Source organism: Heliangelus exortis, chromosome 8, assembly GCF_036169615.1.
Source record: "Heliangelus exortis chromosome 8, bHelExo1.hap1, whole genome shotgun sequence".
Classification (NCBI taxonomy): Eukaryota; Metazoa; Chordata; class Aves; order Apodiformes; family Trochilidae; genus Heliangelus; species Heliangelus exortis.
Genome location: NC_092429.1, coordinates 27,418,440 through 27,442,085, shown reverse-complemented (window position 1 = coordinate 27,442,085; position 23,646 = coordinate 27,418,440). Strand labels below are relative to the sequence as shown.

Sequence of the window (23,646 nt, the reverse complement as noted above, 5' to 3'; positions counted from 1 at the left end):
CTATGGCCATGCTTAAAAAGAAACAAGCAAAGAAGAATCAAGAGCTCCAATGCCACCTCATTTCCAGGAGGAATGGCTCTGTGACCATCTTTGTTGGCCAAAAAACTCCTGAGGAGGGGAGGCAGAGAGGTCAGTGCCAGATAGGCAAGAGGAACCACTTCTAAATCCAGAGCTGTGCCCGGAGCACCACTGGTTTCAGGTCCTCCTCTGGGGGTTTCTGACAGTGCAGGAATGACAGGGAATGGACCTGGCTGAGCTCTGCAGGACCAGATGCATTGCTGAGTGGCAGCTGCACCATTATGATTTTTATTTTTTTTCCCCATATATTATTTCTCTTCACCAGAAAAATGGCTCAAGTTGCACTGGATCCTCTCTCTGATACCTTACAGTCTGATGGGATGGGATGATGGGATCTGACTAAAGCAGGTACTCAGGAAAAAGAAGGGATATTGCTATGACTGGGTTCCCCCTGACCTTTTAAAGCTCCTCCAGTGAACATTTTAGCCCCTACTGAACTCAGCTGACACCACAGTAAAAGAAGTCCACAAAAAAAGGGGGTTCACTGGAAAAAGGGCAAGGATCACCATCAGCAATGGCAAATCTCCCATCACATCAAAAAAAGGGGACTGATCAGCAGACTTACCTGGTTTTGCTGTGCCCAGCGGGGAAAAAAAAGCCTTTTGGCTCAAGGACTGTGACATCCAGGGAAAATGGAAAGTGAGGAGCCAGCAGCCACTGAGGTTAACCCCAGGGAGTCCATCCAGAGCTCAGCTCACTGCTCCTAGAAAGCACCTTGCTTGGAATAATCCCACTGTTTCCTTCTCTGTTGCACACTGCCTGACTGGATCCGTGCCTCTGCTCCCAGAAATCCTTGGCACAGGCAGGAACCAAGAAGTGGCTGTAAGCAAGACACAAGGAAAAGCCATGTGGAAGTGAAATAAGGGTGAGATAATTCATGGAGTTCAGAGACAGTGCAGCAATACACAAACTTTTTAGGTGAAATCCCTTGACTGCGATAAATAAATCTGGCTTAGTCACAGAATATTTGATTTCTGGAGTGGACAGAACCAACAAAAGTCAATAGCTGTGGCACACACTGAAAATTCCCTCTTGTGCATCCAGTGCTGCAATGAAGAAATTTCAAGACAAGTGTGAGAGGGTTCATTCAGCTCCTGAGTTTTATGGCATCAGCCCCACCTTTAGGGTCCCCACAGAAGAGGGACCAAAATAATTTTCATCAAGGCAGTAAATTTTGGCAATGGATGGGGTGTGCAGAAAGCCTGGGATGTGCTGGGTTGCCAGGAAGGTTTTCTCTGGGGGAGAGAGAGCAGGGGGTGGCTAAAGCCAGATAATCCACCTGCATTTGGGTTTTTATGTGGAAAGCAGGAGGAGAACTGAAGGACAAGGGGTTCATGGGGGTTGGGATGCCCCTGCAGGAGCTGTTCCAGACAAAATGCCACATCCAGGACTTGAAATGCAGCTTTGGATCCTCAGTGCTACGTAGTTAACCCAGGCTGAGCAACAACACTTGCACTGGGTGAGGACAGAAATGACAAAGCAATTTCAGAAATACTTCTGCACAACCTCCACCCACACTTTTTTTTTTTTTTTTTTTTTTTTTTTTTTTTTTTTTTTAATAGGGTATTTTCCTTCAGACACAAACCCAGTGAAAGATCAAGAGCCAGGGAGGGAGGGGATGGAGATGGGTGCTCACCTCTACTTCAAAGGAAAATACTCAAAAAGTGAGAACTCCAGGACCACCCCAGTTTGGACCATCTCAGCTCAGCATCCCTGTGTTTTTGCAGAAACTCAGCAGCAAACAGTGAAACCAAATTCCCTTTCCTGGAGGGGAATTCCTTTTCCTGGAGGGGAAATCCCTTTCCTGGAGGGAGCAGGGAGGGAGGGAGCAGGGCAGAACAACCCAGGCTCCATGTGTTGGACAGAGCAGCTCTGATCTGCCAAGCTCTGGCAGTGCATATTTGCCATGGTCTCATTTTGGCCTCCCATGGATAAACGTAGATGCTCCTCAGCCTAAAATACAATTAGTGCATACAATTAGTGTTAGGGTTCAGAAATTTATAAAGCTTAAATTTCCAGGGACCTTTTTTAAGCAAGCACCTAGACATGGTAGGATGCTGCAGATCCATGGGAGCAAGCAAAGCTCCTTCTCCACATTGTTCCAGCCTCAACAGCAACCCAAGGTACAGAAAAGAGATTTTAGCAGCGTTCTAGGCTGCTGCTAAGGGAAGGAGCCAGCCCTGTAACCCCCCCCTAAGGCTGAAGAGAAAGATGAGAGCTTTTACTGACAAAAGGCTGCATGAAGACAAGGGGTGCCCACCCAGCTCATAGCTGTTGTTGGAAACATCACCTATCAAGGCAGTCAGAGATGAAGCTATGAAAGACATAAACACATCTAATTTCAAAGGGCCTTACTCAAAACTGAACTGGGATGCAACATATCAGCCCCCACATTCACACACACACCAAAAAAAAAAAAAAAAAAAAAAAAAAAAGAAAAGAAAAGAAAAGAAAGGAAGGAAGGGGAAATTCAGATTAGTCACAAAGAAGTTCCCCCGCCTGCTTCTCTGGGTGCATAAAACTCTCTCCTGGAGGCACTATCTGCACTTCGTCTCTGGCCCTGGGACAAGGACACTTCCCTCATCTTCCCCCTCCTCATCTCCAGGCTCCTGCTCTGCCCCTGGCCCCTTTCCCAGCTTTTGCTCACAGCTCACCCAGGATGGAAGAAGAGCCAGGTGTGGAGCCCAGAAACCAAGACCCGATGGATCAGGAGATGGAAGCTGCAGAGGAGGAGTGGAAGGGCTGGCAGGCAGGACAGCTCAGGAACATCCTGCACCTGGTGTCTGCAGCTGCCCAGTGGATATTGCTGCTTCTCTGCTTGATTTACCTTGGTGTAGACTCCCTGCGGCCCTCCACGGTAAGAGTTCCTGTTCATCCCATTCTCTGCTGCCCTGGAAAGCTCTCCAGGGGCTTTTCCTTTTTTTTTTCCTTAAAAAAAAGAAAAGAAAAAGCATTTAGTCTTATCCCTATTCAAACTATACATTTTTAATCCTTTCCATAATGACTGTCCTTTTTTTTTTTTTTTTTTTTTTAAATTCCCTGCCTTCAAAACATCATCCAGCACTGCCCAGTGCCAGGGACAGGCTGGCTGGAAGGGGACATCATTCCATGGATGCTCTTTGCACCATGGGTCTGCCTCCCTCCTGTTTCCTTTCCTGCTTGCAGTGTATTCCTATTGAATTAAATGGGATCATCAGGGTGGATGTAAGCTTCCAACAAGTGCATGTGGAAGCATCAGGACCCGAACTGCTCCTAAATGCCTCCAGAACTCTAAAAATATGCAGGGAGGTTTGTGAGAAAGGAAGAGAAGATTGTGACACCTCTAGCAAGACCCCTGGAATATTTCAGCACATATTTTGAATTCAGGAGCAGCCACCCATAGCTGCAGAGGGACAGCATCTCTGGGGGTGTGTGTACATTACTGATGTGGCTAGGGACACAGGGTTTTGTGTCCATATAACACCACCCCATAAATAACAGAGATTCCTGAAACTCAGAATATGTGACCAAAAAATGGCAGCAAATCCATTTTTCTCTTCCCTGTGTTTGCAGGTTGGTGGATTGTGGATTGTCACCAACCTCTCCCTGCTATTTCAGTGCCACTTCCACACTAGGGAGTCCTCCTCCCACACCTTCTCCAGGAGCTAGGGATGACTTCAAAGCTTCACCTGCCCAGAGTTCATCCTCTGCCCACCTGGCAGGCATGGAATGAAGCACAGGAGGGATGGCCTCTTGCTCTGGGTCCTCTGCTCTTTAATGAAAACCCTTGTGCTCTGCATAGATTTCACTGACCAAATGTCACAGCAGTACTTAAAGTGCAGAATGATGACCCCCAGAACACTAAAATGTGATCCCCCTAATGGGATAAGCCCAATATTATCTGTTCCCATATCAACTGTTGTGTAATAATATGGTTTTAGTCTGCTAACAGAGTAGTAGTTGTAAGCTAATTACATGTAACTATACAAGGTCTTTGTCACTTCATCTGTTTTGGAAGGAATTTGAAACTTTATAGTTATTTCTTTTAGTTGTCACTATGTCATTAATATATATGTTTGATGTTACTTTAGGGCATTAGTGGTTAAAATATTATCCTTTGTTTCTGATTTAATAATTCATTCTTGAGTTTCCTACAGAATTTTGCTGTCATCCTTGTGGCACCATCTTATTTGCAGCAGCATTGCTCAGAAACTCAAGATGCAATTTCACTCAAGATTTCTGTGATAATTGAAAAAAAAAATCAAAAACAAAACAAACAAACAAAAAAAAAGTTAGATGATATAACAGTTCAGTGGCTCTTCTCCTTCCACTGCTTTGGGAGAAAGAAGTTGTGGAAGAAGCCAAAGGAGAAGGGTGAGCTGCTCCAGATGCAGAAACCTCTCCTGGGTCACATTCCTCACTTCTCAGTATCCCTGTTTTCTCCAAAAGTGTTCATTCCAATCCTTCTCCTCCAGAGGAAGATGGCAGGGGCTGGCATTGCTGCCTGTGAGCCTTACAAACCCAGGTGAGTAGGGGACACTGTACATGCCTGGAGCTTCCCCTCTCAACAGGATGCTCAGGGAGCAGTGACTGCAGCAGGTGAAAAGCTCAGGCCCTGGGATAGCCCAGAGAACCTTTGCAGTTTTAAAACACTTGCTAACTGCAGGCCCACGGATGGTTTCTGTAATTTCAAGCAGATAACCATGGTGTCTTGTATTGATTTGCTATGCAGGAGCCATCTCTCAAGCTGCACATGGAATTACAGGGCTCAGCTGGATAACCACAGATTGACCCTAAAAATATCTATAGAAGAGGCCGAAATACTAGTCTGACTTGGCTCTTGTGGCAGTTTAGGGAGGCAGATTCATTACAGTAGGGGCAGAGTAGCATCAAAGTGGCAAACTGGAAGCAATGGTTGTTCTGTTACAGGAGAGTTTTATAAAGATAGGGCAGGAAAAGCTGCAGGAGGAGTAATTGTGTAAAAGGTTTAATGTAGGTAAAGAAGATACGGCCATAATCTTACTGGTGTGGAGAAGGTACAACCCACTGCCAGTGCACAGTCACCTGCAACACACAGGGAGTCAGGCACAGGATCCTCTCAACCAGCATCAGATTTGTGCTTTGGGCTGTCCTGAAGCTTCTGCTCTAGATACCATATCCCAGGGAGGAGGAAATCCCATGTCTGGGCATCCAGAATAGGCAAAAACGATTTGGAAAACTGCATGCAAATGCTATGGGGAAATCTGAAGCAAGCAGTAAGGAGGAGCTCACTTTGTCACTCCCAGCCCTGCAGTATTTTCTCTCAGCAGTAGAATTTACTAGCAGAGAGCTGCAAAGTTCTCTGAGGTTGCAGAGCCACCCCCAGAGATGTGTAAAATGGGTGATGTACACCAGTGACAGCGGGGCTGACAGCTGCTACAAGCTTGTCTAACACCTGTTGGTGTTAGATGCACCCTGTCCACCAGCAGCTATATGGGTCAGGTTGTGGTGTATGCTGTTTAACCTCAAAGGTCCAGTGCTTATTGGGAAACTACCTGGAAGTCCCAGCTGCCTGAGCCAAAGACTGAAAGGCTCATGCACTGAGGTCCCTAGAAAAGGAGCAAGCATTAAGACTCAAGGTAATGGATAAGCTCAGCAATGCCAGGGGAGGGGGTGTCAGCAGAGCCAGCATCTGCTAAAACTTGTATTTGGGAGCCAAACTCAGCCTTGGCAGTGCTGAGCTAATTGAGCTTGGCAAGCTGCAGAGCATCAGCTGTGGCATCACCAGGGGGTGCCAGGGCAAACCTTTCCCACCAGCAGCACCAACCTCAGCCTCTGGCACAGACTGAACAGGGCAGCTGAACCCCAACCGCCATCCCCTGCTGCTTGCAGCGCTCAAGCTGCAGATTTGCACAGCTGGGCTCACTCTGTCCTCTCTGCTCCAGCTTTTCCTGAGCTCCAGGTGAATGGGACACTCTGTTCCTGTAGCCAAATACAGGAAAATCAGCCCAACACATATCCCACAGCCCACCTGCCACCCTATGGCAGGAAACCTATGGTACAGGTAAAGGGAAGAGCACGGAGCAGCCAGCCTAAGCTTTCACTCTTTAATCAGGCAAAAAGCATAAGACTTGTGGTTGTAAAGAGACATTTGGGCCTCCTGTGGTTAAGATGAGAGATGGGTTTGAGATGCAAGGCTCAGATTTTAGAACTTCAACACAGAAGTTTGGAGTATCTGGTCAGCAGGACGCACGCTCCTGCAGTTGCATTCACTTTTTCTGTTACACTTATAAAATGCAAATCAATTTTAAACGTGCTTTAAAGCACTTCCTAGGCACCCACTGAGAGACACATCCAGTAACAGCCTGAGCCATAAAGCCAGAGCCAGGAGGAGATGGGGGGGCACCTCTGGGTCTCAGTCCTGCAAACAGACACCCCTGGCTGCAAGGCAGGATGGAGGAGCTCATGCACCCCCAGATCCTTCCTGACTGTTTTGGATTCATTCGCTCCATTATGTTCCCAGGATGCTTTCCCAAACAGCTCAGTGCCAAGCTGGAAGTCAGGCTGGCTAGGAACCAAAATAAAATAATATTTTATAATATTTATATAAAAGCAAATAAAGAACATAACTGGCTAACAACAACGGTGCTGAATAAGGCTGCCAGTGATCTATTGGAGGCACAGCCCCTGCCCCGGTGGTGAAACGAAAGAGATAGCGACGGCAGCGCAGCGCCCGCCCGGAGCCTTAACGAGGATTTACCTTTTTTAAAAATTATTTTTATTCCTTTTTTTTTTTTTTTTTTTTTCTTTTTTCCAGCCTCGGAGCGACAAAGTGCCCTGGACCCACATCCGCTACACAGGTGGGTTGGCTCCCGGCCCCCCCGCTCCCCGCGCAGCACCCGCGGCCCCGCAGCTCTGCCCCACACCTTGGAAAGGCTCCCGGCTCCCCGCATCCCTCCTTGCGGGGGCTCCCGGGCCACCAGAAGGCTCCCCCGGTAGCCAGAAGCAGCTTTCCTCTTCCCGAGGATGCAAACACATCACCCACCTGCCCCCTCCAGCAATCTGGTGCCCCCCGAGGGCTCCCCCGGGCCCCAGGGATCCCCCGGATCCCCGCTCTGCCCCGCGGTCCCTAAAATGCCAGGATTTTTCTGCACTTCGTGTCCCGGCAATGGGATGGATTCTTCTGCTGAAGGAAAGTGCTGGGGTGAGAACCTGAGCCAGTGCTGCAAGGGGACAAACCCAAACGAAATGGTTTTCTGGGGAAAATCTGAAAAATCTGTGTGGATTTCTGCTGTTCCTTACCTACCTATTAAAACCAGCATTCACTCTCCAAGAGAATGAGAAAAGTGGTTTTGCTCATTCACTGAGTAGCTGCAGCATGCTCTTGGGGCATTTCTGGAACAAGTCAGTGATTTCCTGATTTATGAAAAATGTAAATTATTTCCCATGTAAATGGTTTCCTGGGGAAGAGTGAGGGAGTGTACACACAGTAGCAGAAACAAAAGTGCTCTGTGTGCCAGTCCAGAGTACCTTGGACACTTCATCTGCTGAGGCACCTCAGTGATAGAAACAAATACTAACATTCTGAAACTGTACTAAAAATTCTGTTGACCATTTTACTTTCAGTTAATACTGTAGGGTAGTAATGAGTCTCACTGAAGAGAAACTCAGGTGCTTAGGAAAAAAGCTTGAGAAATGTGGCCTCAGCCCAGAGGGCTCCACTGCTCTCAGGGGCTCCAGCTGGTGTTATGAAAATCCAGGAGGGTTTTGTACCCAAAGCAGGGAAATTTACTGCTTGTTCCAAGAGGCAACATCTCATACAAATTGCTGGTTAAATTTCTCCTGACTTTGTTTTGTATTAACTTCTATTGTTTCTGGCTCTATGTTGCTTTTTATCCTGTCTTCTGATAAAAATGTTCAAGCCAAACCTAAAACCAAGGGGTTATGTTACCAACATCTCCAGAGAAAGCACTTTTTCTCTTCCTTCCATCTCTGAAAACACTTTTTACTGCTGTTCTTTTTAAAAACCTGTGCTTCCTAAATTCACAGAGACATTTTATTATGTCTGTATGTTCAGACCTACATTAAAGAAACAGAAATTTGGAGGAATAATTAATATAAAGGGGAGTTCCAGTCCAAAAGGCACAGCTTTTGCTCAGGAGTGGGAACTTGGAAATTTCTACTTGTCTGCAGTAGATGATACTCCAACTCTGGTGTTCCCTATTCACTTTCTATTTCACTTTCTTCCTTTCCTATATTTTTCCACCCTTCCTCCAGTCAGTCCACAACCCATTTCCAAAACAGCCATTATTATCATCATTACCATTCCAGGTAAAAGCACTAAAGGAGTAGCTGTGAATCTCACTGCTGAAGTAGGCTCTGTTCAGATCAGAAATGGTTCCATCCTCATCACCTGTGATGGCCTCTACCTGGTGTCCTTGAAGTGCAATATCATTTTCTCTGACCTGGAAGAAGAAGGATTGTTGAACCTGACACTGTGTAAGACAGACAACAAAAACTGCAGGACCCTTTGGGAGCGAACTGTCCAGGAGAGTGACAAAGCAGTAGATCTAACCACAGTTCTCTACTTGTTTGACCAAGACAACATCACCCTGTGGACCAGCTTCAACGCCATCATTGAGGATCTATCGTTCAGCCTGGTGTTACTAAGTCCATTTGTTCACTGTAGAAGATGACATATGGAATGTGTCTTGTAAATTAGAGCCCTTTCCTACCCATCCATGTACTTGTACAAGCAGACTGCTCTGGCTTCCATCCTTAGGGCTGTGGAAACCCTCAGCTGGAGTGCAGATAAATCCCAGTGCAAATGGGCTTTATATAGTGCATACTCTGTTGGTCTCTCTGGAGCTCTGTGCAGCTGTTTTGGATCTTTCTAACCCTGAGGAAAGGGATTTGTGGAGCCCCTGAGGAGAATAAAAAATGAAAGCCAAAGAGAGTCACCCAAGCTTAGCTCATACCCAGGGAAGCCATGGGTTTCTCTATTTACTTCCTGTAGTACAAATGCGCTGTAGATTTGCTAAAATAAAAGTGGTGAATCAGGAAGATACCTCAAATGTCTCAGAGCCATCTGGAGAAGGAGAAGAGATCTGCTCAACACCCCTTTGTCTGGCAAGGCAGGAGACAGGGAAGAGACAGCAAGGGACTTCCTCTGCAGCAATGCAGAAAATGCTCTCTGAGAGGTAAAACCCCAAAAGGAAGGGTGGTGTTTGGAAATGAGCTGACAGAGCTGCCCTGGGCAGCAGAAACACAGGTCCTGCAGCAAATACAAGGTTTTCCAAAGCAGGTTTGAAGGGGGAAGGCCCTGGGATTGTTCCAGCTCTCTGCAGGCTCCTGATGGGACATTGACACTATGACTCCAGCTCCTGGAGATGTTCATTTAAAGGAAAATCCAAACATGCTCCAGGCACATAAAAATTTGGAAAAACCCCACAGAGACTCTAGATTTATTTGGTGGGTTCTCTCTAGTGGATCAAGTGAAGCCTGCAGGTCTGCACATCCTCTGGGAGGACTCAGATGGTTCCTGAGAGCCTTGTCACACAGCTGTGCACCACAGCTTGAGCAACACATCCCCTGCCTGGCCCCTGCCCTGGGTGACCCTGGGCTGCACATCCCTCTTCTTGTGACAGCCAGGAGCTGCTGAGGACACTGAGCAGGCAGCACACCCCCCAACTCCTGCATTTTTGGTTGCAGTGGGGCAGATTTCAAGGCCAAGTCAATGGTCTGGCTCCCAATGAGCTTCAGCAACATTTCAGCATCTCCCTGCTGGCTTTGCACTCCAAAGGTTTTTGTTAAAAGTATTTATGTATTTATACTACAAGCTTAAGAACATGACTTCAGATTTCTTAGAAACACGGGGAAGGGTTCAGACTTTGGGTTCCCAGCACTAAGCTCCTCTTTGCAGATGCTCCCAATGACCTGGAGTGTTCCTGCTACACAATCCTGCTCCCAGACTGAATCCCTCCTGGATGAGCACTCCTGCAGGCTCAGGTGCCAAAGACAGCTCAGGAAATCTTCCAGGCCTTGGGGTGCTTTTCCATAGGCTTCATGCTCTTCTCAGCAGGTTTTCTGAGCTTCCCTACATGGGGCCAAGCCACAGCCCCCAGAGAACCTCCATGGCTGAAGGAGTTATTCATGCAGTGCCAAGAAGGAGCCTTATCTCCTCCCAGAACTGGCCTGCACACATGGGATGCTCCTTTCCCTGCTGCAAGGGGTGTTTGAGACTTTTGTCTCTGGGCACTCTGTCCACCAGGCTGACCAAAGGCAGCTGCACCCACAAAGTGAGTATTGTTGTGCCCCTTGAAGTGACAATGTGTTTCCCTTCCTAAAAGCCAATAAAACTTTCCTTTGTAACCTTTGCTATGAGAAACATTGTTTTTTTGTTATTAGGGTTGTTTAGGAGCTTGTAGATGGTGCTGAAGTCACATTTTACAGCTCTGTTCAACCAGTCAGTACACTGAGGTTTTAGTTCACTCCTCAAAGCTGATTACAGCCAAATACATTGAATTACTAGGGCTGGACTGGAGAGTTTCTGCAGACAATCCAAACTGCCTCCTCCACAGTTTTAAAGCAATCTCCACTGCTGCTCTCCCCTGTGTTTCACAGGTGCTACTGCATCATGTGCAGAGGCAACCACAGAGTATTCCTTTCCCTTCTCTTTCCTACCTCCCCACTTGGGAGAGGGTCACCAAGCTGATGGAAGAAGCATGGTCATCCCTGGGGAAGATGTCCTCACTACGCCCATCACATCCATCACCTCTTGCTCACCAGCTGGGAAGAAAGTACCAGGGCAGGATGGGGAATCCTCTTTACATGGGGATAAGAGCCAACAGCAGGAAACATTTAATTTAAACTCAATCCCTTCCAAAAGCATCTCCTTTCTTACCACGAAGAGTTACCCATAGTGGGGGGTAAGGAGTTTTCAGGCAGCACTCAACATTTCATCAGCAGGCACGAGGCACAGGCATTGCTTGGGAGAGGGAACAAGAAACTCTGGTGTGTGCTTGGCAAAGTGTAACCCATCCCTCTGCTGGGAAGCACTGCCCAGTTCAGGCAGCAGAGAGCAGGGGAATTCAGTTTCCATGTCCAGGTACCAAAATGGGGAAGCAGGATGCAAAATCCCTCAGCCTCCTGCAGTAACTGGGGGGAAGGGTTTGACTGGCAGACTTTGCTTGGCAGCATCCAGACTTCCAAGCAGTAATGAGCTGTTCTCTGAGCTGATGGGTGTTGTTTCCCAATGAAACAGGAGCAGCCCCAGGAATCTTTGCTGCCAGCCATATCCCCCACATGGAGCAAACAGAGAAATGCTCCCTGAGCACTGGGGGAAGGGGAGTTGATACCAGGCCAGACAGGAGCAGCTGCAGAAGGATTGATCATTTGCTATTTCCAGCTTTGTATGCCATAAAGTGCAGTCAGAGCTTGTTTGCTCAGGTCTGTAAGCTGGTGAGGAGAAGAAAGGAGAAAGAAGAAAGAAAGAAGGAAAAAGGAAAAAGGAGAGTGTAGAAAGAAGAGAGGAGAGAAGAGAGAGGAGAGAGGAGAGAGGAGAGAGGAGAGAGGAGAGAGGAAAAAAGAAAAGAAAAAAGAAAGGAAAGAGGAAAGAGGAAAGAGGAAAGAGGAAAGAGGAAAGAGGAAAGAGGAAAGAGGAAAGAAGAAGAAAGAAGAAAGAAAAAAGATAAAGGAGAAAAGAAAAAAGGAAAAAGGAGAATGTAGAAAGAAGAGAGAAGAGAGAAAAAAGAGAGAAGAGAGAAGAAAGAAAGAAGGAAAAAGGAAAAAGGAAAAAGGAAAAAGGAAAAAGGAAAAAGGAAAAAGGAAAAAGGAAAAAGGAAAAAGGAAAAAGGAAAAAGAAAAAAGGAAAAAGGAAAAAGGAAAAAAAGGAAAAAGGGGAAAAAAGGAAAAAGGAAAAAGGGTGTAGAGAGAAGAGAAAAGAAAGCAGAAAGAAAGGAGAAAAGAAAAAAGGAAAAAGCAAAAGGAAAAAGAAAAGAAAAAAGGAAATAGGAAAAAGGATAAAGGAAAAAGAAGAAAGAAGAAAGAAAAAGGGAGAAAGTACAAAGAAGAAAAGAAAAAAGAAAAGAAAATGGAAAAAGGAAAAATGAAAAAAGTAAGAAGGAAGAAGAAACAAGAAAGAAGAAAGGAGAAAAGAAAAAGAAAAAAGAAAAAGAAAAAAGGAAACAGGAAAAAGGAGAAAAAAGGGAAAAAGAAGAAGAAAGAAGACAAAAGAAAAAAGAAAAAAAGAAAAAGGAAATAGGGAAAAGGAAAAAAGAAAGAAGAAAGAAGACGGGAGATGGGGGAAGAAGGAAGAAGGAAGAAGGAAGAAGGAAGAAGGAAGAAGGAAGAAGGAAGAAGGAAGAAGGAAGAAGGAAGAAGGAAGAAGGAAGAAGGAAGAAGGAAGAAGGAAGAAGGAAGAAGGAAGAAGGAAGAAGGAAGAAGGAAGAAGGAAGAAGGAAGGAAAAGGAAAAATGGAAAAAGAAAAAGGATAAGGGAAAAAGAAGAAAGGAGGAGAGAGGAAGAAAGAAGGAGAAAGAAAGAAGGAGAAAGAAAGAAGGAGAAAGAAAGAAGGAGAAAGAAAGAAGGAGAAAGAAAGAAGGAGAAAGAAAGAAGGAGAAAGAAAGAAGGAGAAAGAAAGAAGGAGAAAGAAAGAAGGAGAAAGAAAGAAGGAGAAAGAAAGAAGGAGAAAGAAAGAAGGAGAAAGAAAGAAGGAGAAAGAAAGAAGGAGAAAGAAAGAGGAGAAAGAAAGAAGGAGAAAGAAAGAAGGAGAAAGAAAGAAGGAGAAAGAAAGAAGGAGAAAGAAAGAAGGAGAAAGAAAGAAGGAGAAAGAAAGAAGGAGAAAGAAAGAAGGAGAAAGAAAGAAGGAGAAGGGAAAAAAAGGAGAAAGAAAGAAGGAGAAGGGAAAAAAAGGAGAAAGAAAAAAGAAAGGACAAAGGAGAAAGGAGAGTAAAGGAAAAAGGAAAAGAAAAAGGAAAAGAAAAAGGAAAAGAAAAAGGAAAAGAAAAAGGAAAAGAAAAAGGAAAAGAAAAAGGAAAAGAAAAAGGAAAAGAAAAAGGAAAAGAAAAAGGAAAAGAAAAAGGAAAAGAAAAAGGAAAAGAAAAAGGAAAAGAAAAAGAAAAAGGAAAAGAAAAAGAAAAAGGAAAAGAAAAAGGAAAAGGAAAAGGTCCTTCCTTGTCACTGCAAGCCGCAGCGAGCCAAGGGCTGGTGCAGTGCACACAGAAATGGGCTCGGATTGTGGAAAAACTCTTCCAGTTAATCCATCAAATCGGGTCTTGTGTCTCTCCTGGCATCCCTCCCCCAGCAGCACAAGGGCTCCATCTCTGACGGGTAACGATGCCACCATGTGGCCATTCCAGCTCTGCAAAAATACCCACAGTGAGGGAAAGGATCGGAACCTTACCCCAAATTTGCACCTTTTGAAGTTGTCTTTAATAATATCAGCAACCTAGAGAAGTGACAAGGGGGTGGGAACTGTCATAACACCCCTCTACAAAGAAAAACACTCCCTTCTTCAGACCTGCTCTTTTTTATGTCAGGTAGAAAACACATTTTCATTTTCTGAGACACATCACTGCCATGCTTATATTGAAATGCACAGGATAGAGTACAACTCAACACCAGAAATGCAGAGTAACACCCAAAATGACAAATGAAGCATCCCTGCTGTCAGGAAGCCAATCTTTAGGAGTAATCTAAATGTAAACAGCAGACTGGCCTGGATCAGGAAAGAGCTCCAACACTGGAAAATACATGGAAGTTGGCATAGTGTCAGGAGTACAAAACAAAGCAAATGAATCACATTAGGAATTTAAGAAGAAAATTAAAGATTGACAGCCGGAGGGCAAAAAAAAGGGGAATGCAGAAGCAAGATGTAGTAAAATATGCAGATGGAAAAGTTGAACATAGTCAGAAAAGTAGAAACAGATTTAAACTGGGACCAGGGATGATAAGTTGCACAATTAGAGCGCTGTGAAGAAAAATTATTATCTTTTTGAGTCACAGTTTGACCATCTACACAAAACTTGACTCATTTGGAGCCCTGCCCAGTCAAAGCAGGCAGCATTTATGACATTATTCACAACACTGCCCACTGCTTGCTTGGGTTACAGCCTCAGTGGGACACACAGAAACTTCTTAACAAATGGACAACCTTATCATTACTTGCAAACGAGAGGAAAAGCTGGCAACAAGTTTAGTAATATACTAAACATTCACTTTTCAACTGTAAAAAGCCTTGTATCACAACAGCACTAGAGATGTAGAGGAAACTTCATAAAATAGGAAACAAATACTGACAGACAAAGAACAGAAGCTTAACCACCATAGGTGGCTGATGGTACAAAAGAAAATTTTATTTTCTGGTCTCCTAGCACTTGGCACCTGCAGATACCTAGAGGAGCCTGCCTGCCATCACCATGAAGCAAAGTTACTGCACTTGGGCAGGAAACTTCCCCAGCTAAACTGCCTAAACCAGGGAAGCAGGAACTTTCTTCTGCACTACCTAATTTTAACAAGAAAGCTTGCAATATTCACTCAAGTGAAAGCTCGGAACCAATCCTAAAAAGCCAGTAAATGAAATGGGGAATTTATTAACTATTACCCTGAGCTGGAGCTGGTGAGGTGAATTATACTTTTTTTTTTTTTTTTTTTTTTTTTTTTTTTTTTTTTTGTTATGTTATGTTATGTTTACTTGTTTTGTTTTGCCAGATGACCTAAGATGGTGCTTTTCCGAGGCATGCTCTTGCCCTTTCAGAGAGGACATCTAAACCCCAGGCCTAAAAATACTGTAAGGCATTTAAAAATGCTAAAGGAATAATCCAGTGAAACTCACAATTCTGAAGTGCTTCTGAGTGGCAGACACCTGCTCTGAAGATGATACAAACTGAACTGCTTTCAGGTTGTAAAACTGAGATGACAGGATGGCAAAACCAAAACCAAACGAAACAACAAAACCACCAGTAAAAAATTGCCTCCTATAAAAGTTAGCCCACAGAATAACTGTAGGTCTTAATTAACTGATTATGAAGAGAATGTGCATTAATTAGATGTGGTGCTTAGGAACATGATGTACTGGTGGACTTGGCAGTGCGTTTGGTTAACTATTGGACTTAAAGGTCTACTCTGACCAAAACCATCCCATGATTTTATGATTGTAGTCCTATACCTTTCAAACATAAGCAGTAAACCCCTGTAGCAGTAAACCCCAAACCTTGGTGTCTCCTGGTGACCTTCTGAGAGCTTATCTTTTGCCTTTAAGTCAGTTTCTACCAGAAAAATGTAAACATTCACCAATCTGTAACCACAACTACATGAGGATTGTAGCTTCCCAGCTGAGGCAGCTTTGGTGAACATGGAACATAGAACCATAAAATCTGCTGAGTGGGAAGGGTCCCATCAGAATCATCAAGTCCAACTCCTGTCCCTGTGTAGGGCACCCCAAGAATCACACCACGTGTCTGAGAGCATCATCCAAACCCTTCTTGAACTCAGGCAGGCTTGGTGCCGTAACAGCTTCCCTGGGGAGCCTGTTCCACTGCTCAACCACCCTCTGGGTGAAAAGCTTTTTCCTTGGATCTAACCTATACTTCTCCCAGCACATATTCCTACCATTCCATCAGGTCCTGTCGTTGGTTGCCAGAGAGGTCAGTGCCTGCTCCTCCTCTTTCCCGAGTAGGGAGCAGTGAGCTGTGATGAGGTCTCCCCTCAGTCTTCTCCAGGCTGAACACTCCAAGTGCCTTTAGACACTCCTCATATGGCTTTGCCTCTAAACCCTTTACCAACCTCGCAGCCGACTGGACACTCTCCAGTAGCTCTATTCGCAGCTTCTGTGTAGCAGAGTAAAAAAAAGTCTGTTTTCCAGTGTGACACTAAACAATTCTCGCCTTCACTTCAGCAGGGGCGATCCTGCTTACGGGACCTCAGAGGGGTACAGTGTGGGCACTGGGTTGGATCACCTGTCCCCCAAAGCCTGCCATGTTCGGCACGGTTCCTGCCTGCCTCATACCCGCCGAGGTGAAGGGAAAGCCGCTTGATCCAGCGCGGCATGACGCTCAGCCTCCGCGGCTGCAGAGTTCTGACAGGAGAAGCGCGCACCTCCGCGGCTCTGGGCCGGGCTCTCTCCGGAGAAGCGCGCACCTCCGCGGCTCTGTGCCGGGACCTCTGAGGAGAAGCGCGCACCTCCGCGGCTCTGTGCCGGGCTCCCTCTGGAGAAGCGCGCACCTCCGCGGCTCTGTGCCGGGCTCCCTCAGGAGAAGCGCGCACCTCCGCGGCTCTGTGCCGGGCTCCCTCAGGAGAAGCGCGCACCTCCGCGGCTCTGGGCCGGGCTCTCTCCGGAGAAGCGCGCACCTCCGCGGCTCTGTGCCGGGACCTCTGAGGAGAAGCGCGCACCTCCGCGGCTCTGTGCCGGGCTCTCTCAGGAGAAGCGCGCACCTCCGCGGCTCTGTGCCGGGACCTCTGAGGAGAAGCGCGCACCTCCGCGGCTCTGTGCCGGGCTCCCTCTGGAGAAGCGCGCACCTCCGCGGCTCTGTGCCGGGCTCCCTCAGGAGAAGCGCGCACCTCCGCGGCACTGTGCCGGGCTCCCTCTGGAGAAGCGCGCACCTCCGCGGCTCTGTGCCGGGCTCCCTCAGGAGAAGCGCGCACCTCCGCGGCTCTGTGCCGGGACCTCTGAGGAGAAGCGCGCACCTCCGCGGCTCTGTGCCGGGCTCCCTCTGGAGAAGCGCGCACCTCCGCGGCTCTGTGCCGGGCTCCCTCAGGAGAAGCGCGCACCTCCGCGGCACTGTGCCGGGCTCCCTCTGGAGAAGCGCGCACCTCCGCGGCTCTGTGCCGGGCTCCCTCTGGAGAAGCGCGCACCTCCGCGGCTCTGTGCCGGGCTCTCTCAGGAGAAGCGCGCACCTCCGCGGCTCTGTGCCGGGCTCTCTCAGGAGAAGCGCGCACCTCCGCGGCTCTGTGCCGGGACCTCTGAGGAGAAGCGCGCACCTCCGCGGCTCTGTGCCGGGATCTCTGAGGAGAAGCGCACACCTCCGCGGCTCTGTGCCGGGCTCTCTCAGGAGAAGCGCGCACCTCCGCGGCTCTGTGCCGGGACCTCTGAGGAGAAGCGCGCACCTCCGCGCCTCTCCGCGCGCAGTGACGGTTCCTCCGGTAACGGCCGCCGCGCGCCCCGCCTCGCCGCTCGGTGCGCGTGCGCCGACGGAGAGGGAGCGGAGCGCGCGTGCGCGGCAGGGTCGGCGTTGGCGGCGGCGGAGCCGGGGAGGGGAAGTGGCGGCGGAGCGGGTGGGGATGGCGAAGCACACGGTGTCGTCGGCCCGGTTCCGTCGGGTGGATGTGGACGAGTACGACGAGAACAAGTTCGTGGATGAGGAGGAAGGAGGCGACGGGCAAGCGGGGCCCGATGAAGGCGAGGTGGACTCCTGCCTGCGGCAATATCCTTCCGCCAGGCGGGCGGGGAATAGTCCTGTGGGGAGCGGCGGGGCGGGAGGGTGCGGGGGGCGGTGAGGGAAGGTGCGGTCGGTGGGGCTGCGTTTTATGGGAATATCCGTGCCTGGTGAGGGAAAGGGCCGACCCGGCTGTGTCCGAGCAAGAGAGCGGAAAGGGTGTGGGAGGGGAGGGCCCGGGGCTTCCCGGAGGAGGCAGCGCCCGCTTCCTCCCGCTCCCTGGGGTCTGGGGGTGCCCTATGGATGTTTGGGGGGTGTGGGAATTACCTGTGGCGGAAAGGTGAGCGCCCTCTGCCCGGTCCCACAGCCCCCTGACCCGCCTGGCCCTGGAGAAGCTTTTCCTGGTGCCGGGTCCTGGCAGCTGTGGTGGGGAGCTGTTCTTCAGGGCTGTAAATGGCCGAAGTGATGGAGAATAATTTACTTGGTTCCTCGTTCAGCAAACGACTTAAGGAGTATTCTCCAAAACGCTTCTGGTTGGTGCTGCTGCTTCCTCAAATGCCCTGGTAATGGTTGCCCTACACTGCAGCCTCCTGAGCGAATCGTGGCATCCACTGATCCCTAAGGATTTCCAGTCATGCACATGCCAGCTCCAAGGATCACTGTCCTGGGGCTGGTTCTGCTGCTTTCCAGACACTTGGTGTGTGGGTCCTTGACTGTCTGGCACAGGGAACATGATGGCTGCACTGCAGGCAGCTCTGAAGAACCCTCCTATCAACACAAAGAACCAGGCTGTGAAGGTGAAGTAGTAATTAATTCACTCACAAGTTACTCCTTAAAAACCCTTTCCCGCTTCTGTAATCCCTACCCCACCAACCCTGCCAGGTGGACTTTGAGGAAGCCAAGGAAACTGGGTTTAGGGTATTCCCCAGTGTCAAAATATTAATGACCTCAAAAATACTGTAGTTCAGGTGTCATCTGTCCCTGTATCTTTAACTCAGTGCTAGATGTGTCTTTACCTTGTGCCTTGGCTGTAGGTTGGGTGCCCTGGCTCATCCCACACCTCTCCAGGTGCCTGTGCCTGATCCAGACCTGGCAGCACCATGTGGATGGAGGTGGCATCATTTGATTAAGGAACTACTCAGCTCTGAGTAATGAATCTCTGCTTGCACAGCTAGACTGGGAACCTACAAAAAAGGAAGGACTGGTGGTTATCACAGCCAATGAAAAATTAAGCTATTAAAATGCCAGGAAAGAAAAGTGCTCCCCCCCTCTGACAGAATAAACTCCCCAGAATAAACCTTGAATGGCTCATGATTGTGGCAGTGAGAGGAACAGGCAGATAGGATGTGAAATTGCCTGAGCCTGCAGCAATTTTCTGAGCCTTTTCCTGGGATTTTCACAGGGCTTTGAGATCCAGCTGGTGTTTGTTACAGCCAGTGTTTTATAAAAGATTGAACAGAATTGTCCTCATCTAATGACTTGTTTCCATTAGATCCATATTGATGTACTCAAGAATACACTTTGAATGCAGTGGAACTGGAGAGAACAGAGTGACTGAATTTTAATGTTTGGCTTCATTTTTAAGTGATCTCTTGGAACTTTTATGTTTTTACTTCCAGTTTCTCTTGTGAGCCAAGCAGCTATGGGATATTAAAGGATACTAATATCCAGAATTTCTGAAAAAGGAAGCTCATTGGCTTATTTGTATAATTCAATTATTCAAAAATCTAACATACCCAAGCCCTTTTTATTTCATTCCTCCCTCAGCGAGGGTTGGATGAGCAGGAAGAGATGCTTTTTGCTGATTACATGGCTAATCTGCTGCTGTCATCATGCCATACACATCCTGGGCCTGAAATGACATCCAGATCAACCTGCATGTGTGGGGTGGGACAGAAGTTGACTATTAAAAACGTGTGGCTTCCAGCAATTGCCTCTTCCAGGCTGGCAGTGGCATTTCCATGGAATGTAATGGTTGTATCTAATTGCACAGTACAGAGGCATTGAAAAGGCAGTGGTGACAAGAGAGGTCAGTCAGTTTTTATAATTCTTTTGTAACTTGCCAGACCACAAAACTTAGTATTTAGTCACAATCTCATTTAGTAGGTGGAGAATTGCAAACACAAGCAGAGGCAGAAAACCTAGAGCAGGACAAAAGCTCTTTTACTCTGTTCAGCAGTGGAAGGCCTATCTGTTGCATGTCAAGATCAAAAGCTCACAAACTGCCTTATTGAAACATTTAAAAATTGTTAAAGAAAAAAAAATCTGGTTTTATTAGTTGGAGAGATGGGTAATAATTGAACTCACCTTGCATGAGAATTAATTCCCTCTGCCTTCCTTATTTCTTGCCAGGATCGTGCAGAAAGTATTGTCCTGAAGGTCCTCATCTCTTTCAAAGCCAATGACATTGAGAAGGCTGTGCAGTCACTGGACAAGAACGGTGTTGATCTGCTCATGAAATACATCTACAAAGGCTTTGAAAGCCCCTCTGACAACAGCAGCACTGTGCTGCTGCAGTGGCATGAGAAGGTCAGTTTGTAGAGCACACTCACCTGGATTATCTGTGGGAGCAGGTTCTTGGGTCTGAGGCATCTCACTCAGCAGTAAAACTGAAATGTGTTTCATGCTGGGAGGAGAATATGGGCCTGGAAGCTCTCATGTGCCTGCTCCTGGTCCTTGGGTAAAGAATCTCCAGTCAATATTTGGTTTTTACATCAGACTGAGGAAAACAGAATGGTTCAGTCCAGTGATTCAAGGAGAGGGAAGTAGAATTTCCTTTCTGGAGAGAAGCAAGACATGCAAATTGGTTATACAGGGAAATAAAAGCTTCTTATATAGCAGTTTTTAAAGTGATTGTCCTTCCCTGGCACCAGCCTTCCACTCTTAATGTGAAGGGTGAGGAGATGTTAATTTGAAATACAGTTGGGAAACATTTCCACTCAATCCTTTCAGCTTGTAGCTACCTCAAGGTGGTGTTAATTGCTGTCTTAATTGCTGTGTTTCTCTCCTCAGGCCCTGGCTGCTGGAGGAGTAGGGTCCATTGTCCGTGTTCTGACTGCCAGGAAGACAGTTTAAGTCCAGCAGTGAGTGGTTGTCTGCCATCCACCTGTGGGGAATGCTTGTGCAAAACACAACTACCAAATGCCCTGGCTGCCCCATGGACAGTGCCTGTCTCTCAGCTTGCCTTCTCTCTCTGCTTCTTTCATACCTGAAAAATAATGCATATCATGATCTCTTTTTAAATTCTGGAAAATGATGAAGGTGCAATTTTATTTCTAGCAGGAATATTTCGTACTTGTGAGCATTTCAGTGACACATGTGGTGACATACACAACTTCATGTTTAGGATGTTTTGCATTTGTGTATAATTATGGCAGATTTGGACCTAATACTGAGGGACACAGGTCAGTGTCTGAATTATTTTCACTAGCCAAGCAGTGTTTTGATGTGAGATCTATATCTGAGAAGTGGGGCAGCTATTAATATAGGTTATTGGACCATGTTTCTTTTGTTCAACCTCTGAACCTACACCAAGAATAGGACAGAAAACAAAGGCTCCCTTCTGACCCCCATTAGCATTCCAGAGAGCCAAATATTTCATTCCTTAATCTCACATCTTCCATTCTGTTCTGGTTCCTTTGATTGGTCAAATGCTGAGTCTGCAGAGGGATGAAATTGTCTGTCATGCAGACAATTTAAAGAATTTAAAAGGCTGATGGTCCATTTACACCAGAGCTCAGCTAGGTGAGCTCTGTTTTGGGGAGCAGAGATCCTGAAGAGAAGAAAAAGCAGCTCTCACACACCAAATTATTTTTCAGCCACTTGAAAGGGATTTGATTTTGTAAAGCACAACAGAGTGGCTGCCTGGTGTCATCTGAAACACACACACTGGTATCCACACCAAACCTGCAAAGCTCCTGTGTTTTGTGTTCTAGATCCATAGGGTCTTAAATGATACCAGACTGTTCAGACTCATGTTGCATTATGTGTTTGCTGGAATTGGCTCAAAAAATAAAAAGGAGTAATTTAAAAATAATTAGGAAAGCCCAGGGCATTCCAGAACACAGATCACTGTTGGTTTAGGGCCAGGACTGAAATACTCGTGTTTTACATTCACCATTTTACTGCAGCTCAGTTGTGTAACTGCTGAGGAACTTGAGAAATCTTTGCTGGTTTTTGATATCTGTTTTGTTTTGGTTTTTTTGTAATAATAATGAAGACTAAACAATAAATTGTCACTGAATATTTACTTGCTGTCTGAACTATTTTCATCAGGCTGTTGTTCAAGGGTGGACAAGAATAAAAAAGCAAGCCCTAAAACTTCTCCCTTCCATTATTTTTCTTGACAGCTTTACTTTCTTGCAGTTATTTGTAATACATAATAACAATTAACACACAGCTTCATCAGCTAGAAAATCTGGGATTATTTGGGAGAGATATTTAAAGATCTTTTTCAAACCAGAGATTTCTCTGCCTATGCTAAAATTGTAGCCAGAGAGTGAGATTCTCTCAACCATTGATGTGAGATGTTTTCTCAAGAACAAGAGGAAGAAAAGCCTAATGATTTAGTAAGGTGCTTGTGTGGAGCAACATTCCTGATTCCATACTCAGGGTTCTGTGTGTCTCTGCCTGCCCAGCACCAAGAGATTAAACATTTAATGTTGGTTTTAATAATAATTTAGACACAAACATAGCCCTGGGTGTGACCTATGGGTGGGATGACTCTACACCATCACTAGTGATATATTAGTGCCTCCCCCCACCCTCCCCCTTCCAGGGGGCACAGTGCCCCTGTCCTCAGGGCCTCAACACCCACAGGAAGCAGGGTGGTTTACTCACAACCATTTGGTACCTTCCCTTCCTAGGATGCTTTTTTTTCTCTTGCTTCATTTCTTCCTCAGGACATTGGCAGAACAGGAGGCACTGGGTGAGCACAGCACAAGAGTTGACCTTGCTGCAGAGACCACAGAAAACATCCAGGGCTTGACTATATGTACAGCTCATGGTTCACCAGCCTCAGCCACCTGCAGCAAGAGCTCTGTCCTTACAATCCTCCCAGGGACTGTGTTTGGCTTCTCTGTTTTCTTCTGTTAGTCTAAATTTGGTTAAGACACCAAGCAATCCTCAAAAAAAAAAAAAAAAAAAAAAAAAAAAGCTGTAGTCCCAGGTAAGTGAAAAATCTTTTCCAAAACTGTTGATGTTCATAGCATGCCAGCTTACCTCTGGGTGGCCTTAGGAAAAGGAAGGCAACAAGAGCAGCAATCCTAGAGGTTCTCCAGTGTCCCCTCATGATGGGCTGGGATGAAGACATTTACATTAAACGTGTACATTTACATTAAACATGTACATTGCCATTTGCACCAATCCACTTACACAGGGGCAGCAGTGCAAGGTGTGCAGGAAGGCATCTCTGTTAACTGGATGACAGGAAGCTAAAAAAATAAATTAGTTTTTTAAAATTGCCCTTTTCCTCCAAATCTTGCCTTGCTCCATGTCACGGGTCATACAAATATCACAATATCCCAAACAGCAGCTGGGGTCTGGATTCTTGTCTTCCCCTTACACAGGAGCTACCACTGGCTGAGCAAGTCCAGAACATTATGAAATTCTTGGGCACCCCAGGGTGTGGTCCTGCTGCCCCACTGCTACAGCAGAGATGTTAAAAACCTGCTGTGCTCTGTCAAGAATTAAAAGATGAAACAGAGAAAGATGGGCAAAGAAGCAAAAAAAAAAAAAACTCCCCAAACAATTTCATTTTGCAAAATTTATTTCCTTTCCTAATACAAGAAGGAAACCTCCAGTGAAAAACCCTTTATATGCAGAGTGGATTGAGTTGAAGGGGAGTGGGATTTGCAGAGCTCTGCTAGGAAGGCTCAGAGCTTCTGGGGGGCACTTGTAACCCTCCCCTCCCTGCCTTTGGCCAGGGCATGTGGCAATGTTTAAGTCACATCCTGCTTTTGTAACAGTTTTGAGAAGCATCTCCTGCTGCCCAGAACTGCTGCCCTGCCAAGTCCTGGGTTCTGAGTCAGCTGTCACTGGGCCAAAGAGTTCCTGCAGCTCCTGCCTTGCTCCCTGAAACCATTTAGGGAGTGAGCAAAAAAATAAAAAATAAAAAAATCAGGTCCTGTGCAGAGAGAGCACTCATGCCTCCCTTCCAGGCTGGGCACTCTCTTCCATTCCTGCATTACAGAGCTCCCAAAAAAGTTTTTTTCTCCTACATAATGTTTTCTAATTTCCC

General features: G+C 46.7%; 2 protein-coding genes across 2 annotated transcripts; both read left to right on the top strand.

Moving 5' to 3' along the window:
- Positions 1–1,647: 1,647 nt before the first annotated feature.
- On the top strand, positions 1,648–10,417 carry TNFSF4 (TNF superfamily member 4). The gene is made up of 3 exons (XM_071751220.1): positions 1,648–2,935; positions 6,854–6,896; positions 8,368–10,417. The coding sequence occupies exons 1-3, from the start codon at positions 2,738–2,740 to the stop codon at positions 8,730–8,732; spliced, it is 606 nt and encodes a 201-aa protein (XP_071607321.1). The 5' UTR covers positions 1,648–2,737; the 3' UTR covers positions 8,733–10,417.
- Positions 10,418–17,263: 6,846 nt separating this feature from the next.
- Positions 17,264–21,728, top strand: ARPC5 (actin related protein 2/3 complex subunit 5). The gene is made up of 4 exons (XM_071751219.1): positions 17,264–17,457; positions 18,134–18,205; positions 19,761–19,937; positions 20,421–21,728. Exons 1-4 carry the CDS (start codon positions 17,314–17,316, stop codon positions 20,481–20,483), a joined length of 456 nt encoding a protein of 151 aa, XP_071607320.1. The 5' UTR covers positions 17,264–17,313; the 3' UTR covers positions 20,484–21,728.
- Positions 21,729–23,646: the final 1,918 nt, after the last annotated feature.